At 38.8% G+C, this 19,022-nt stretch overlaps 1 protein-coding gene and 1 long non-coding RNA gene across 2 annotated transcripts; both read left to right on the top strand.

Moving 5' to 3' along the window:
• Positions 1-580: 580 nt before the first annotated feature.
• Positions 581-5,598, top strand: LOC147628875 (B-type cell cycle switch protein ccs52A-like). Its single transcript, XM_086812047.1, has 10 exons — positions 581-1,418; positions 2,510-2,632; positions 2,704-2,808; positions 3,089-3,268; positions 3,348-3,410; positions 3,988-4,182; positions 4,461-4,562; positions 4,671-4,733; positions 4,835-4,903; positions 5,218-5,598. The coding sequence occupies exons 1-10, from the start codon at positions 762-764 to the stop codon at positions 5,269-5,271; spliced, it is 1,611 nt and encodes a 536-aa protein (XP_086668173.1). The 5' UTR covers positions 581-761; the 3' UTR covers positions 5,272-5,598.
• Positions 5,599-16,941: 11,343 nt separating this feature from the next.
• On the top strand, positions 16,942-18,547 carry LOC147628874 (uncharacterized). Its single transcript, XR_015267986.1, has 2 exons — positions 16,942-17,441; positions 17,716-18,547. It is a non-coding gene; the product is annotated as an uncharacterized LOC147628874 (long non-coding RNA).
• The last annotated feature ends 475 nt before the right edge of the window (positions 18,548-19,022 follow it).

Below are 19,022 nucleotides of genomic sequence, written 5' to 3'. Positions count from 1 at the left end.
TTGCATGTGTCTTTGGATGTGAAGCCCAAACAACTAAGGATTGGTCCCAAGACTAGAAGATGGTACTTGAAAGAGAAGCAGATAAGACATACGTTTGTGGCCTTCATAGAGAACCCAGTGGGGACAAGACCCGCTATAAAGATCCGGCCACGCAAGGCAGAGGTGTTGGAAAAGCAGACTCCTAGAGGATGCACTACAGAAGCTTTAATGGAGGCTTGTATTTTGCTGGATTATAAAGTGTCTTGGGAGCAATCCTCTTTTGTAAATGAGGATGATAGATGGAATTTGCTATGTAAGCTGTTAAAAAATGGAAAATAGAGGTGTTGGTCTAGAGATAAGTAGGTGTCACCCTTTGGGTTTTATGCTGATGTAATGAACTTGTTGCTGATTTATATATATATATATAATTATCAGTCCCAAAAAAGGACAAAGAGGGTCATCATTTCTGTGCCTTTTTAAGCATTAATCATTGCAGACTAAAAGAAAACCTTTAAAAAATACTCTTGAAAAACTCACCCCATATATTTAATGGAAATGCAAAACAACTTTTGGTGCCATGTAAGAAGAAGAAAGGAGATCGTCTGGGAAGTCTATTCTTCTTGTGTGAAGGCTAAACCCCCGGAAGGGTACGGCAACCAACAAATCCTAGGCCTGTTTCGTTGCTTCTCTGTTTTCATCTCTCTTTTCTACCATGTCCCCGTCCGCGTATAATCCAGCACAATACCATCGCAAGCTCTGATGCGCCCTCTCTATGCTATCCCATGGACAACCCCACAATAGAGGAGAATGCAGCAGACATTGCAAGCTCCGCCAGTGTGTCAAGGACAAGAGCCTACCTCAGCTTACCCGATGGAGTCTCTCTGCGTGTGGACACCACCATAGCTTCGAGTCCAAATCCTTCTATCCCTAACTTAAGCCCCAATCTCAACTGTAACCGTAACCCTCCCCCATCTTCTCCATTGAAGCAGCAATCTGTCGCCGGCCTCAGCACCCCTTCTCCATCGCGCACCTCCTACAGCGATCGGTTCATCCCAAGCAGGTCAGGTTCGAATCTCAGCAGCTTCGCTTTGTTGGAGAAATCGCCCTCGGGAGCTTTCTCTACACTGTTCAGCGATGGCCGTGAGGATGGAGCCGCGGCCTATTCTATGCTGCTCAGAACAGAGCTTTTCGGAGCAGAGATTGCTGGGCCTCACTCTCCATCCACTCCTGAGAAGTTGACATCCAGGGACTTGAAGCATTCCCCTATTAGCCCCAGCAAGAACATATTCAGATTCAAGACAGATCTTCGTGGTGGCGGATCAAATACGAAGCCTGAATCGCCCTACTCTCTGTCTCCTGTTGGGGTAGACGGAGCGCTTGCAGGAACTCTATCAAGCCCAAGGAAGGCCCCCCGCAAGATTCCTCGCTCCCCTTACAAGGTATTTTCGTCCAGAACCATAGCCATATTCTCTTTGAATGCCTTCAATTCATACATTCAGACCAAGGGAAACTTAGCACCATGCATATGGCTTTCTGCATGCGTTATAGAGCAAGAGAAAATCCTGCACCATGGACATGGCTTTATGCATGCATCTCAGCATAGAGAAACTTGGCACCACATACATCTCAGACCCAGGAAAACTTAGCACCATGCACATGGCCTTATACATGAATGTGCACATGCACATGAGGTGCACACGCTCAGAGCAATGCTCATAGCTTTAGATATAAAATGTGCATAATGCTCACAGTTTATACATAAAATGTGCGTATGCCTTAATGCATAGCTCGGTATGATGGATATGCCTTCATGCATAGCTCAACGCCACACCTATTGCTTAACACATAGCTCAACACCATGCCTATGTCTTGGCCCTTAAATGCATAGGTCAGCACCATGCCTATGCCTTTAATCTTCCCTTACTCTTGGGGCCCATGTCACATGATCAGGGCTTTATAGAGGGGATTCACGGACCAACGGTTATCAAGACCATGCAGCCCAGAGCTATAAAAGCTCCTAGTGAGTTGGTAGTCCCCAAACATGACATACACATAGGCGTCTCCTCTAGACCCTAGCCTAGGACAAGTTCTAGGTGATATCCTTACCCCCTCCTTACCCCCTCCTTACCCCCTAAACATGCATAGGAGCAAAGGTTACAGCTGCCAACCTTACTGTAAGAGCTCTGTTGCAGGCTACACCTGGCTGAATGCAGGATCTGTCTGTTGCTAGCAGGAGGGCATTAACGCAGGCACAATCTCCTCCAGCATAGTGGTTAGGTAATAAGTCAGCAGAATCTTCTCTTTTGTACTCGGGTTAGCACAAGGATTTGATCAATCAGAGAGCTGCACAATTGGGCTTAATATCAGCTGTTTGTTCCACCTTAACCCGAGTATTCCCGATTAGTCTTGACACACTATCCTTGTCTGGGGATGATGCACGTGGCATGGCCCCAAAGTAGTAAGTTCTCATCTTTGGTGTTGGAATTTCTGGCAATTTCGTGTAACATGAGCTGCACCTACCTGATTGCAGGTACTTGATGCACCAGCCTTACAAGATGATTTCTACCTCAACTTAGTAGACTGGTCGTCACATAACGTCTTGTCAGTAGGCTTGGGAACGTGTGTTTACCTTTGGAGTGCTTGCACAAGCAAGGTACGGTGAAATTCCTCAACAACTTCTTGGTGTGGAAGGAGAAAAGCTTGCTTACTGAACTCGTCCTTCAGGTAACAAAGCTTTGCGACCTAGGTCCAAGTGACACTGTTTGCTCAGTTGGATGGACCCAGAGGGGGACGTATTTGGCAGTTGGCACAAATCTCGGTGAGGTACAGGTAAGCTGTATTTCGTACTTTGTGATCATAATAAATATTGCTATATTAGGGGCTTTACAGATACACCTTCCCCCCTGGTAAAAGGGGAGATCTCACCTGCATGTCCCTTTCATGGATGGGATCTCCCTTGTCTAACCCCTGCATGTCCGAAGGTGGGCAGGGGAGATGCCTATAATGACTCTTAGACCGAGTTGTTTCATACATTTGCTGAGATGTCTTTGACCATGATGACTGGTTTATTAATGCTGGCACATTTCCGTCTTGATTTGCATGGTTGCAGATCTGGGATGCTGCACGCTGCAAGAAAGTAAGGACTATGGGAGGCCACCGGACTAGGGTAGGAACCTTAGCATGGAGCTCGCATATCTTGTCTTCGGGTAGCCGTGACCGGAGCATTTTACAGCGTGATGTCCGCGTTCAAGAGGATTTCGTCGGCAAACTTGCTGGGCACAAGTCTGAAGTGGGTGCCAATATGGGTTTTGCGTCTTTCCTATCACATGGTTGCATTCAAACTAAGTCAAAGGTCCCTTTGTGTTCAGGTGTGTGGACTAAAGTGGTCATACGACGACAGGGAGCTTGCATCAGGAGGAAATGACAATCAGGTAGTTCGATTCCTCCCTATATGGATGATGTTTGTCTTTATTATTGTTAATTCCCCTTATATGGATGATTATTCTGTTTAGCAGAGTGTTAATTGCCTGTTCTATTAATTAGACCATGGGAAATTGTTCCCACCAAGGAGAAATTTTAGGTCCAATTGGTGAAACCCACACTCTCACACATAAAATTGAGAGCATGGGGATTTGAATTCAGGTGCAGGCATTATAATTTATAACTCACGAGCTCTACTACTTACACTACAACCTGATGACATGTGAAAATAACACTTATATTTCTAAATTAATAGATGTGCTTTTTAAAAGCACCTTATTTTTAGCATCAACACTACCCAAACTTAAGCTTTTCACATCATTTAAAAATATTCTCTCCTTATTAATGGATTAAACCATTAAAGTCATCATACCACACATTATGGATGATTATTCAGTGTTAATTGCCCCTGACTGATAATAGTGGATGATTGATTATTCAGTGTTATTAGTGTTAATTGCCCACGACTGATAATAATGGATAATCATTCAGTGTTAATTGCCTATGACTGATAATATCTGCTTGCAGCTGTTTGTTTGGGGACAACAAGGGACGCAACCTATGCTGAAGTTCAGTGAACATACGGCTGCCGTGAAAGCAATCACATGGTCTCCTCACCAGCATGGGCTTCTGGCCTCTGGTGGTGGTACTGCTGATAGATGCATACGGTTCTGGAACACAGCAACCAACTCACACCTAAATTGTGTTGATACGGGAAGCCAGGTATCATCTCAATTCTATTGGGTTTCAATTTGTGCTGTTTAATCTTGTTTATGGTACTTAGGGGCTTTATGGGCATGAGGAAGGCCTCTGAAAAGGGGACATCATGGCCACCTGTTGCCCTCATGGCCATGCAAGTCTGCCTGGGTGTGGGATGCCTGTAAAGTCCCTTAGTTTGAGTGCAAGGACATTGTAGACTTGGTAGGGGAGTATAGTAGTATCAAGTTGTGGGTGGTGAATTCAGTATCAACTCATTGGTCTCTACTTTTGGATCTGTATAGGTCTGCAATCTTGTGTGGTCAAAGAATGTCAATGAACTTGTCAGCACACATGGATATTCTCAAAATCAAATTATTGTTTGGCGCTACCCAGCAATGTCAAAGGCAAGCTCTCACAAGAGTGTTTCTGTTTCTCCGGGTGCTCTCAGGATCTGTGCTTGGATATGATGGTAGCAGATGTTTTTTTAAAACTTTCTTGCTGTCTTTGTGCAGCTCGCAACTTTGACAGGGCATACTTATAGAGTACTATATCTTGCAATATCACCAGATGGTCAGGTGATTACCATAAATTGTTTTTTTTAACAGACAAATGTTTGTCCATCTTTTGCACTCACAAATGGTGGTTTGGTTTATGTGTTGTTTTTACTGCTGTACAGACAATTGTGACTGGTGCAGGCGACGAGACCCTCAGATTTTGGACAGTTTTCCCTTCTCCAAAATCTCAGGTGAAGTGGTATTTCAGCTCTGAAATGTGTGTGCGTGTGCGTGTGCACGTGCGCGTGGGGGCATGCGCATGCGCATGTGCAGTTATATAAACATGTACAGATATAGTATGTATGTGTGCGTGCATGTGTGTGAGAGAGAGAGCATTCATGGCACATGCATGCATGTGTATGTGTGTGGATGTGCACGCACACCCACGCTGATATACAGGCAGACCTGTAAGGCAATAATTCTTTGATGATTGTAAATCTAAGTAGTGTATTGCTTTCAACTGCATGACATTGTCGTAAGGTTTATGCTGCTCCACATTTTGCAGAGTGATGTACGGGATAATGGAGTTTGGTCCCTAGGGCGGACGCATATCAGATAGCTTTTGTAATCATAACTTGTTTATTGTGAGCCTCGACATGAGGTCAATGACACTTTGTAAATTATGAGCAGCTAATTCTTCTGTTTTTTTTTGGGGGGAGAATGGCTGTCTCAGGATGGATGTGTGCTATTAAAAGGGCCTTGCATGTGTTCTATACCAGTGGGTCACCTTAACAAATAGTTATTTTACGGAGCTTGTTGGCATAACACATTGTAATCCAGGACTCCCACTTGCGTCTCAGCTTCTACTAATTCGAAGCTGCAGACACGTCTGTCTTGTTTCTTGATGGCTCTTCATAATGTCACACCATGGTTCTTGATTGGAATGCACCCATGTTTGTTCAAAATGCTGTGATTGTTTTGTTCTAATACACTGTCCACATGTATCATGACACGAATGTAGACATGTATACACAGCAGTGCAGCAGCTGTAGTTTCCTTCGAGTAGGCATTGCTGGGCTTCTTTCTGCTCTCGCTATTAATTTCCTTGTGTTCCTTGCCCTCTGTTGCCTAGTAGAGGATTGGATAGCGTAGCTTATGGGTCAAAGCTGTGTCACAGACCTTGAGTTAGCTACAATTGGACGATGGTGCTAATGCAAAGTAATTCCAGGTAGTATTTCGCATTATTGGAGGCTGTTTACCTCTCTTAGTCGAGTTTCTCTTCATTACAATTTTTCTAGCATCTCAATTGGGAAGAACCTGGTGAATCACAAGGAGGTTTTATAACCTCAGCCTGAGTGTAAAATGCCACTTCAATGATCCTATCTAGAAGGGAGGAGACTCATTTTGGGATTCACAGAATTCTTCGTAACTGACATTTTTGAAGTAAATTCTATCTTGAAATGGCCATGATTTTGTTCTGGGTCTATTTGAGCGTCTGAAAATATATGCAGAATGCCTGCATATTGGTTCAGTTCAGTGACTTTTAACATTCGTTTGGTATCTCAATATGACAAAAACTGTTTTTCAAGGGCAATGTCCTATAATAGACACAAATAGCTTCTCAAGGTCGAGAAGAGTAAAATGCATATTAGGCTTGAAGGAAAAAACCACAGAATCCACTGATGAACGTTGATGGTAGTTCGTTCACCTTCCTTGCAGCCGTACTCATTTCAATGAGTCTAGAGGTATAGAAGCATTAAAATTCAAGTTTACTACAGAAAACAGAGTACTCGAGACACAGATCCATAGTCTGAAATGATAAGTGATTGTCACGTATCTTCAAATGATTCAACCAAGTGATAGAACCAAAATAACAATGTACGGCAATGTCAAGCATGGCATGACTAAGCTAGCTTAAATAGAATGTTAATGTTAATCCATCCTTCCTATATCAATGACTCGTAAGGAACCCTAAAATTTACAAGAGTGGCCATTATTGATTTTGAAGTATTTGAGAGCATAGAAGAACTAAAGTTGAAAGGAACACATGGTAACCATCCATGAAATACAATAGACTTATATGCAACTTGGAATTCCTTTAGTGTTGAGTCCATGATGATGAGTAGAGAAGGGCTATAGCATGCATGCAAATTAGCCCCTCTTGAAGCCACCAAATGTGAGAATTACATCATGAAAATCAAACACTTAAAGCCACCAAACATGAGAACTAGATCCACCAACTTAGGATGACCCAATCCATTCTGAGAATTCCATCACAAAATCCTAAGGGCGAGACTTTAAATTTGCATTCAATGGAGTTCCCATCTACAGTAAACTTGAGATTGTCCATCTCATGAAGTGTGAGCAAAAGTTTCTCACTAGCCGATTCAACTTACATGGGTTTACCCTAACTCTTATCTATCTCTAACTTTCACAAGTAACTGAGCTCGAAAATTTCTTCTCTGATTCCCCCAATTTCGGGGTGAAGGTCCTTGGTAACCTTAGGCAGGTGCACGAGGTCTCTAATTACTTTAAACACTCATCGCCCCTCTAACCTTTAAAAGTGAGGTTTCATAGTGCTTTGTATCAAGTAAATGATAATAGGCATATTAGGACGTCCACTCATAATATGCCCTAGTAGCTACTAACATCTATAGCATCTTTGCTCTCTTCTAACCTGTTGCAAAAGGATCCGTAGGATACTTGGGAACTTCCTCTTCTTGGCCCCATATTTTGAAAATCTTAGTTCAGATTTTGAGTTTTATTTTTCTTTGACTTGGGGTAGATTTTAGTTCTCAACTAGGAATGATGTTCTCTTTGGAGAAATCAGGGGCATCCTTTAGATTGAGGGTTCTCCTTCTCAAAAACTTTGGCAAAGTCTTCTACAATACACACTGCTTCTGCTATATAGAGTCTGGCTTAGCATTCTTAACCAGTTTATCGTCCATAGATGGAGCCAACAGCATTAAAGTTGCATAAGCTTGATGATATGCATCGATAGATATACCATCCTAAGATAATTCTAAGAATTTGTTCATCTTGTCCTCTTCATATCTTGGTGGACAATACCTTCGAAACATATATACCTTTAAATCATCCCATTTTAGTTGATCTAGATTTAGATGGTTTTCCTAAACATGATTCTTCCAGCTTCTTGAATGAGCCGGGGCCAAGGCCATTTTACTTCGTTCATTGTAATCGGTAATATAAAAATATTCATCCATTGCATCTACCTAGTTATGAACATTTTTTGCCACATTACTTCCTTCGCCCCCCCACGAAAGGTCCTAGCTGAGATTTGTGTAGAGCTTCACAGATATATTGCTATCAAGTTCTTATTTGCCTACATGACTCATGATGACAATTTTTAAAAAATAATCACGCATTTAAAGCTTAGAGACAGGCATTTAAAGCTTAGAGACAGGCATCTCGAGTAAAGGTGAAGATATCTTTATTTACTCAATTTTCTTATTAAATTACAATAGGGAAATCTAATCCCTTCTTCCAAAGAAGCAAAAATTTTGATATTGTCCCTTATTTACAAATTTTTTATAGGAAAGATCAAACTCAAATGATTTAACCTAGACAAATATTCATCGAGGGAGTGTTGACTTCTTCCTCGGATCCTATATTCCTTAACTAAATTGGGTTTCTTGATAAATTCAAGTTGAAAAAATAGAAAGGAAGAAAATCCAAGCTAATCTCAATGATGAATTTTTCCTCTGCATCAATCCAAAGATAATCATAGCTAAAATTAGGTTGAAAACATAGAAAGGAAGAAACAACTTCCTTAGATCTCAGTACTGCTTATCATCCCGAGATAGATGGCCAGACAAGCTAATTTTAACGATGAATTTTTCCTCTGCATCAATCCAACGATAAGGCCATAAGAGTTCGTGGTAAGTCTGTCCAAAATGATATTCTCTAAACTCGAGATAATATGTACTTTATTGTTCGTCATATAGTAGAAAGCAACGCCAATGGCTTGATATTCATGATCAATGATCTGTTGATGCTGGGCCATTATTATGTCACACATCTATACGTTTAACATTCTGAATTGAAAGACAATGCTCAGCAAAAGAGAAAGATTTGTTTATATTTCAATCTTATTTTTGTACAATATTTTCTTTTTCTTTCTCAAATATGTCTGGGTTCAGTACTCCATTTCTCGCACGACGAGTCCTATGATGCCATCTGCCATTATTAAAGTTAGGAGAGATAAGGATCTGGGTTCAAGAGATAAAAAAACTAATAGCTCTAAAAATTTATCCGTGAGTTATGGAGTATCTAGGAACAAATGCATATATTTAGAACCTATTTATTATCGCAAATTTGTCGAATCATGGCTACATAAATATTTTCTCTAAGCATCCCTACCTAATGGTAGCAAGCATAGATAGTACTAAAGCAAGTGTCATTAATGACACACACCACTATTGTCTGCTATGTCAAGAAAAAATCCCTTCAAAATTATATATTAAAATGATCCTTTCATGCCAATTTTGAGAAGATAAAAGATGCTCAAATGCAAATGTTATCATGTCATCTTCTCGAGACAATCCCGATATGTTTCCTTCTTTTTTTCTCCCAAATATCTTAAATCTCATCTAATTTTCACCATTTTTTATAATTTTAAAAAATAAAAGAGGACACAACTCTTCTAAGTATCTCAAAAAAAAGATGACAAATCTCTTCCAAGTGTCACAAATCCCATCCCCAATCTTTGCCCAATTTTTACAATTATGAAAAAAGATATCAAATCCCATCCAATTTTTTTAATTCTAGAAAAATATGGAGTGCATGCCCTGTTTTTTCCTAAAATCTCAAATCCCATCCAATTTTCACCTAGTTTTTTAACCAAAAAAATGGAAAAAAGGGGGGAATGTGCCCCCTTTTACCCCAAATATCTCAAATCCAATCTAATTTTCCCCCATTTTTACACTTGTAATCAACCATGTGTCATTGTAAACCCCTTTCCCACATGAATGTGTTGCATGAGATCCGGTCCTCTTTTGTTCCATGGAGCAAAAGAGGACCTTTTTTGTTCCATGAACAAGTTTTATGAGGGGTGATCCTCTTTTGTTCCATGACAATGTTGCATGAGGTGCGATCCTCTTTTGTTCCATGAACATGTTGCATGAGGTGCAATCCTCTTTTGTCCATGAACATGTTGCATGAGGTGCAACCCCCTTTTGTTCCATGGAGCATGTTAAGCCCAAATCCCATGAACATGTTGCATAAGGTGTGGTCCCCTTTTGTTCCATGGAGCATGTTAAGTCAAAAACCCATGTCCCAAGAACACACTAGAATGCATTGTACTCACACAGACAATTTGTTAGAGATTAGAGTAGAAATACTTATCGTTGGGGTGCTCGATGCAGTGTGTGAGTGGATAATCTTTTATGACTTTTATAATTAAGTCATACAAGAGTTCCTCCTTTTCCATCTGTTTCCTTTGATTGGAAGATCAATTAGGGTAATTTAATTTATGGAACTAGAAATCCATGTGATCTTCATTTGACTGTTTATTTAAGTCATACAAGAGTTCCTCTTTTTTCCATCTGATTCCTTTGATTGGAAGATCAATTAAGGTAACTTAATCGAAGGAACGTGGTGGTGGTTGGCCACAAATGAAGGGTCAAGTATTTGTCTCGACTCAAGATATCTTAGTCTCAAATGTTGGCACAAAGATAAAATGGTTAAACAAATGATAATTAAAGATGCAATGAGGGTTCTTCTTTCTTTTGTCAGCAGCAAACACCTTCTGAGTCCACCTTCTTGGAAAAGGCACATAGCACAAGTTAATTCTTATGCTCCTGGAGGAATTGTAATAAGCATAGGGATAATGTTCTATCTTTAAGTAAGGTGTCCTCCACTCTGGTTTCTCTCCTTCCCATCCTTTAGACCTTTGACTGTACCATTGTGGCACTGTGTATCCTCCCCTAATAGATGCTCTTTCTTCCACCTCTCAAATGTGAATTCTATCAGGAAGGCAACAGTACATCTAATAAAAGTCAACCAGGTGAGGGTTCCTAGGAGACATACCCTTAGCTAATGGTTCCCCATAAGTCTACTCCCTTCCATATTCTTTAATATTAGTAGGGGGATAAACTAAGTAGGGTCTATGGACTATCATTTGCATAGTAGGTGTTAGGACTCCTATTCTAGATTGCAGTGGGATCAAAAGTGGTAATCTCATGAGAGCATTAAAGAATAGCATGGGTGGGTTACCTTCTTTGATGACCTCCAGATATAGCTTGTCTAGCATTTGTTCGAAGAGATCTTCTCTTCTAAATGAAGCAAAGTTCCTAGGGGAAATCCTAATATGTCTATTTAAGTATTTCACCTCAATTTAAAGCTTTGCTAGCGTTCCACAGGCCTTCGTCCAAAATGACTTCAAACAGAATCCTTACATTACTCACTTTCTTGCTTTTGACATAGTTGTGAATGTTCATTCCCTCCACCATGTACTTGGCATGCTTCAAGTCAATTGGTAGTCCAAACACTCATGCTAACTAGCTTGTTGTAGAATTCTACTACCTTTGCTATAACATCACCAAGCTCTACCATTCCTGTATTCAAGTCTGGGTCAAAAGTGTGGATGTCATAATCGAAACTCATTGAGGCTACCATTTCTCCTAATCCAATAGCTTGCAACCTGTCCGTTACTCCTAGCTCTTAGAAGATGGAATAACAAGTTGGTGCATGGTAAACAAAGACCCACGATTCCTCTTTTGGCCCATATGTCATTCTCCACACCTTGATCCTTTTCTCATGTTTTCCTGCATCTCTAAGCTAGGATTTTGAGTAATTGTGCGTGATTTCCCACCCATCAACATCTATATTCAGCTTATCCACATCGGGACTTATGGCCGTTGTTTTTGGCTTTTTTTTTTCAATTCAGTCGTGCTCGCCTAAGTTTTCATTGATATTTGAGTCTGCACTCTAATGCTACTCTTAGACCATGTCGATTCATTTAGTGTTGTCAAAAGATAAGATAGTGTTTGTGCATTCTTTAACTTTCCCAACTTCTACTTAGGATTTGGTCAAGGTTCCAATTAAAAAACATGGTGCAACTTTTGTGGCGAGTTTCGATGGCTCTTTACCTTCACTTATTGAAGTGTTTAAAATCTTAAAGTTTGAAGCCTCCAAGAAGTACCCCATAATCTGTAATTGAATTTAGCTTGCCATCTTATGCATTTATGGTGGGAAAAGTAGAGAAAATCATTTAAAAATGTAAAAAAACATCAATTTTTACGTTTTAGGCCTAATTGGCTTTTTTAAATGAAAAAGCAATGAAACAATAAGTGTAGATGAGCACTAGCCTCATTAGGGTGTGTGGGGCTCGCTACTAGTGTGTCTACAATAGATGCCAGAGGGAAAACATAGGGAAGATGCAATCCAGAGATGAAAAACGTTTTTCTCTTGCTCTAGGAGGGGGATTATAATAATAATATAACCCCTTTTATGCATTATATGCTTTTTATGCATAAAAATGTATATTTTTTAAAAGAATAGCCCAAAAATAGCAAAAATACCTTCCAACTCACAAACATTGATTTGGGTAATGACTAAGTAAGAAAATAATTAAATAGAACATTTAACCCTAAAAACTTGCTTAATTTGGTCGTCTGCTCTCAAAAATAGCATGTATGCTGCAAAAGATGTTGAATTGAGATGATATTTGGGGTGTATCTCACAGTGACTACAAGGAAGGACACCTTGTGCCAGACTGTTTCGAGAAGAAGAAGAAGAACTCCGCATCTATGGCTCGACTCAACGTTATTGAGAAGGAAGACGATGATTCTTTCAAGCAAGAGGGTAATCCTAATCTTGATTATTCAAATGTAGGTAAGGTTTCAATTCTTGCTATATTGAAAATTCAAGAGATAATAAAAGGAAGATCAATTTCTATATTGCAGGATGATGGTAGCTCTCATGATTTCATTTCTGAAAAAGCATTAAAAGCACTTAACCTAGATGCATTGTACTCTAGTTACAAAGTGAACGCTGCATTTCAAAGTACTAAGTATAACTGCACTAAAGAGGTTAAGGATTTAGAATCGAAAATGGAATCACTAAAAGAAAAGAGAACATTCCTAGTGGCTCCTTTGCAAGGTGTTGATGTTACCTTAGGAATGCCATGGAGACATGATCATAATCCCTAGATTGATTATGAAACTCATACCATGTGGTTAATGGTAGGTGACAAAGAAATTTGCCTCCAATGTCAGACCAAGAGTGACTTAGGTCCACTTTTGACTCATACCCAAGCAAAAAGAATTGTAAGGAAAAAGGAGAAGACATTTTTTATTCTTGTCAACCAACTTACTGCACCCCTTTCATCTCTAAGTTCTCTACCTGCTTTATGGATGACCTACCTCTTGGCTTACCCAAATCTCGCTGAGAAGACCATTGAATTGAAATAATCCCTGGAAACTCTCCACCATGTAAAGCTCCATACCGAGTTAACATGCTTAAGCAAAAAGAGATTCAAAGACAAGTTGAAGAACTCTTAGAGAGAAAGAATTGGTTAGATCCAACAGCTCTCCATTTGGTGCTCCAGATCTGCTCGTTAAAAAGAAGAAAGGGACATATTGAATATGTATTGATTATTGGTGCACTAAACAAGATTACTATCAAGAATCGACATCAGATACCTCAAGTGGATGACTTGCTAGATACACTCAAGGGAGCACAAGTCTTTAGCAATCAAGTCCGGTTATCATCATATTCGAATGGATGAAGGGGATATCTTCAAGACTACTTTTAGAACCTAAACCGATAATGAGTTTTTAGTTATGCAATTCGGTCTGACTAATGCTCCGGCTATTTTCAACAAAATGATGAATAGAATATTCTCAAAATACCAAAATGAACAGCATTTAGAAAAAGCGTTCTCACTTCTTCAAGAGAATCAGCTCTATGTTGATTCTGAAAAGAGCAAATTCTTTCAAAAGGAAATTGAATACTTAGGGCACATTGTTTATGTTGATGGTATTCGAGTAGACCCCAAAAAGATTGAAAGCATTGCCCAAAAAGATCAAAAGCATTGCTAATTGTCCAAGATCGCGTGATATTCACGAACTTCAATCTTTTCTTAGATTATGAAGCTACTATAAGAAGTTTGTTAGAAATTTTACATATATTGTGTGTTTCAACTACTTTACAATTAATCTCTAGAGAATTCTTTTGGCCTTATATTAAACAAGATATACTAAAATTTATGGATGAATGTTCTATTTGTCAAAAAATTAAAAGCTATAAAGGTAAGACCCAAGGACTTCTTACTCCTCTACCAATTCCTAATGATACTTTGAAATAAATATCTATGGACTTCATTACAGGATTGCCTACTACATTCAGTCATAATGACATGATTTGGACTATAATTGATCGTTTAAGTAAGCAAGGTTATTTCTTACCTTGTAAGAAAACTTTGACTTCTCCAGCAAGTCAAGAAGTAAATCTTTGTACATCACGAATCGCCAAAAGTCATTGTTCTTTACAAAGACTTTAGATTTTACAGACTTTAGATTTTACAGTAACTTTTGGATCACTCTTTTCTCTAACTTAGGCACTAAGATAGATCTTTCCACAACTTTCCGTCTAGAGATGAATGAACAAACTGAGGCTACTAATAGCACTATCTCCAAGATTATGTTGCCCAACCTAATTCATGGGATAAGTACATTCATCTTCTCCAATTTGCTTACAATAATATTCCTCATTCGGCTATTGGACGAGTACCTTTCGAAATTGTGTATGGAAAACCTTTGCCTATTTTAGTTGCTAAACTTTCCCACAAAATCAAAGTTGCTGATCAATTCACTATCTATTTCAGTAGCATTTTGAATGATGCAAAACATTCTATTGTACATGCTCAAGAACAATATGTTAAGAAAGAAAACAGTAAACATAAAGCTATATCTTTTGAAATTAGAGATTATGTACTTTTGAGAATTGAGAAACGTAGACTTGAGGGTGTTTAAACCTTTCAAGGGATCACTTCCCAATCATCTTGTGTTTGAGAAACCACCTCTTATTGAGGGTGAGGAAGAAGTTTTGATCCCAGATACTATTATTAATCATACTAAAAATCAATATATTAAATATTTGGTGACTTTTCAAAATCATCCTCATGAAGATGCAAGATGGGTGCCTGAGACATACTTTCGTGCTTTCCCTAAGATCCTCTGTTCTTTTCAACAAACCTGCAATTGAGAGCAATTGCAAACTCAAGCAAGAGGGAATGTTATGGGAATATATTTTAAACTCTCTTAATTATTCTACCCTCTTAGACAATTCAGGGACTCTTGGATTATCTTTGCGTTAAGCCAAATCATGTTAATATCATGGGTGATGCCATTATAAATATTAATATGTTTGGTATATATTCACGTATGGGATCTCTAATATTTGTTATAGTTGGTTTGTATGGAAGGGTGATTCCTAGGTTACTTATGCTTGGCAAACATGTGTGTGGTTATAGTTTGTATACTTATGAAATATTTGTTTACCAATTTATTGTTGGTTATTTTATAGATGAAGAGGATTCAAAAGATTGAGGAGAATTCGCTCATTATTATTTGTTGGCACACATTTTTGTAAACAAGATTTTGATTTATTTTGGAAAGCCTTGGTTTATCAAGCTTAGAATTGAACTTTAATATTTTTGTAAAGCATGATATGCTTTAACCCTAGCCTCATTTATGGACACTCTATTTTGAGCATAGGAGAGTGTCGTGCAAGCAAAGCACCTTTTATATTTTGGAGGCTATGGCCTATTTTGGAATGAGAATTACATAAATACTCATGCGTGGGGAGAGGCCACACACATGAGGGGGGATGATTGCACCCAATGTTTGAGTCATCACCGTGAGCTAAGTATTTTGTTATTCATTCAAATCTTGAATATATTAAATTTACGGTCTTTTGATGATGAGTTATTTAGTTTGAATATTCTATTTTCTTGCAAATTCCTATTTACTCTATTTTTCTAGAGTTGGATCCATGACAGATCAAATAAGAATAGGTTCCCCAAATTAGCAATATTGTATAGGTCTTTGTCATTTGCATGTGTGTAGCATCTGTTGCTTATTTCAGCTACTTGGACAAATTGCTTCTAGTGGTCCGATGGACTGGAGGGTTGATAGGTTTGTAGACTGTACACCAAATAATTATGGTACCAAGGCCCATTTCCTTTGAAATCCATTTTGACCTTCTTCGCAAACCAATTTGCGTGAGGTTGGAGCTTGCTTGATCTTGTTTTGCTATAATGGCTGTTTAAACCCAAATTTGCTAAAAATAGTATGTTATAATTGCCAAAGTTGCTTGAGATTTAACAAGTGTGAAGTCCTTATTGCTAAGTATATTGATATTTAGTCTTGCTCTCATCAGATAAGGGTAAGGCCTAGTTTGGGTCAAATTTAAGTGTCGATTGACTTTTTATCCCAAAATTTGTACACATGCCAATATTAGGGCTCTTTAGGGTAACATATAGCTAGGCTTGTCAACTTGATATGATACTTCATAGGTGGCTAGGTTATAGTGTTAATAAAGCATACCCAAAAGCTTTTTGGAGTCTGACTTGAGGAAGCCTCCCTTACTGGCAGGCATTTTTTTTATAAAGAGACACATGGATACCTTCTTCTGGAACCCTATTCAGTAGAGATGCATATATGTTCACACATTGCAATTGGACCCTATTCAGTAGAGATGCATATATGTTCACACATTACAATTGGACCTGGTACTTTATGAACTTGTTGTCTACCAAAATGACCTTACGTAGTCCACATATGGCTTGATTTAATTATGAGAGGCATGTGTTTACTCTAAGCGTGTTTTTGAAAAAGTGCTTAGGCCTAGTGTGCCTGCATCTAATGTCCCAAGGCATTGCAAAAGCCCTTTGACCTACTTGCCCAAGTTAGAATGATTCCATATGTGATTGTTGGCTCGTGTGGACCTAGATAGAGGGCTATGAACAATCTTGACCCAATTGGAACAAAGGAAGACTTACTCAAGTAGAGTTCTAAATTTCCAATTTTGCTTTTAAAAAACTCCCCCCCTTGGGGCTACATCACATACCTCTGTTTGTTCATTTTTCATGAGGGAAAAGGGTGAAAAAGTTGATACCCAAATGATGTATGCAATAATGTAAAGCATATAGCACATGCGATGATTGAGAGAATCAAGATACTCTAAGAAAAGGGTAGAGTGATTTATGGTAGGCTTATGGAGAGAATTAGGGGGAGATTTGTGGATTTGGATGCTCTCTTGATGAGCTATAGGTGCTCTCTTGATGAGCTATAAAATTGATGTAACAAGCTCATTTTTTCGGATGAAAATTGTGGGTTTATGATTAGCATTAATTAATATCATTAATATTATAATTAGTGTCAATTTCATGCACTAATCATGTATTTTCACATTTTTTATCCACCCCCATAGCCTTTTCTTCTACTCATTCTAATTAGCATCTGATAATAGAGAAATTAGATTTTTAATTATGCAGTAATCATTTTATCCACAAAAAGCATGTAGCAAAAGAAAACAATCTCTGGTGAAGGAGCTCCTAATAACAATGTGCTCGACCATTTGCTCAAGGGGCACGCAATTAGAAGGATTTACCATCAGCTAAGCGAAAATGCCTCTGCAAATAACACCATCAAATTTGGGGGAAATGAACACGGCAGCTACGTTGCTTCGATTTGGCGCCATGCCACACAGCCCCAGAGGTTTTCAAGCATCCCCGACATGCTCGTCAAGTTAGAATTCAATTTGGTAAAGTCTTCTGTGAGATCTAGACCTGCACATCCTGTTCAATCAAATTTTTATTTCAGTTTTATTAATCCTAAATTAAGGGTATTAATCTCAATTATCAAGGACTTAATCCCTCTCTCCTCTGATGTTATCTTAGCCCCTAAATTCTCTAAACTCAATTGTGTATGCAACTGCCTAAATTGCCAACTCAAATATTTGCCTACATTTTTGGGATTAGCTGTCCTAATTTTGATTAGCACTTAAACCTAAGAGCAGCCGAATGCGTGATATCCAGATACCTGATATTCAGATGCCTGAGCCGGATGCCTGATGCGGATGAAGTTCCAAAGCTGAAACTTCTCATGCTGCGTGATCTGGATTAAGTTCCAGAGCCATAACTTTTCATGCCTATTTTTTCAATGCAGGATTACACCATGTTCATATGATGCTATATCAAGGTTATTTCATGATGAAGATATATACAATGATATGTTTTGATATGTCAAAATTCCTTATGCTATGCATTGTCCCGTGTATGAGACGATGATATGTTTTGATATGTCATAACATATATGCAATGATATGTTTTGATATGTCAAAATGCCTTATGCTATGCTATGTATGTTTGAATGCTATCTATGCATTGTCCCATGTATGAGATCCATGAATGCTCATGGGTGAAGCTGAGGAATGGCCTTATGATGATGGAGTCGCATGAGAAAGACGAAGACCAAGATGAAGATTATGATGACAAAGCAACATGTATGAAGATTATGATGATAAAGCAACATGTATGAAGACCACGAATATGGAGCTTACGATGAAGGCAAAGATGGAGCTCAAAAAGAAGATGAAGATGAAGACCATGAAGCCAATGATGGCTATGTTCAGCCATGTTATGTGATGTCATGAATGTTTACGTTACCATGTATGTCATGTTATATGTATGGCTAGTCCATTATGAGGCATAGTGGCTAATGTCCCCATGTATGATGTCTATGTTTATGTTGATGTATATAATGATGCCTATGTTAACCTTGGGATTGGGCAACCCTTGGTCGAGATGTGCCCATCTGTATATGGTGTGATGATGTCTATGTTTATGTCCATGTTATGTCTTATGTTCATGATGATGTAATCACCTCTAGCCACCACCGATAGGCTAAGTGATGTATGTGTGTGTGTCTCCATTAAGGGGCGTAAACGAAATGTCAAAGCTATGTGGTCACATTACCTTCTTGGGATTAGACTTGTTTGGGCACCAAGGGGGGGTGTTGAAAATGTGGTGGCTTATTAAGGTACAAATGATCAAAGGTTAATAGAGCTAGTGAATGTAATCGATGCAATGAAAAGGGTGAAAGGGTAGATAACTAAATGATGTATGCAACAATGTAAAGCATATAGCACATACCATGATTGAGAGAATCAAGGGTAGTGGAGATATTCTAGGAAGAGTGTAGAGAGAATCCTGGTAGGCTGATGGAGAGATTTGTGGATCCGAATGCTCTCTTAATAAGCTATAAAATTGATGTAACAATCTCATTTTCTCTAATGAAAATTGTGGGTTTATGATTAGCATTAATTAGTATCATTAATATTTTA

This window comes from Cibotium barometz, chromosome 18 (assembly GCF_041138505.1).
Source record: "Cibotium barometz isolate CiBa-2024 chromosome 18, ASM4113850v1, whole genome shotgun sequence".
NCBI classification, from domain to species: Eukaryota; Viridiplantae; Streptophyta; class Polypodiopsida; order Cyatheales; family Cibotiaceae; genus Cibotium; species Cibotium barometz.
Note: the sequence above shows the minus strand (reverse complement) of the source record. Positions and strands in the feature narration are given on the sequence as shown.

Bases quoted from the DNA above. Each gene is read 5' to 3' on its own strand.
- LOC147628875 (XM_086812047.1), top strand. From the start codon at position 762: ATGGACAACCCCACAATAGAGGAGAATGCAGCAGACATTGCAAGCTCC. The intron at 1,419-2,509 runs GTATTTTCGTCC...ACCTGATTGCAG, and splicing joins TTCCTCGCTCCCCTTACAAG to GTACTTGATGCACCAGCCTT. The intron at 4,563-4,670 runs GCAAGCTCTCAC...GTCTTTGTGCAG, and splicing joins GCTACCCAGCAATGTCAAAG to CTCGCAACTTTGACAGGGCA.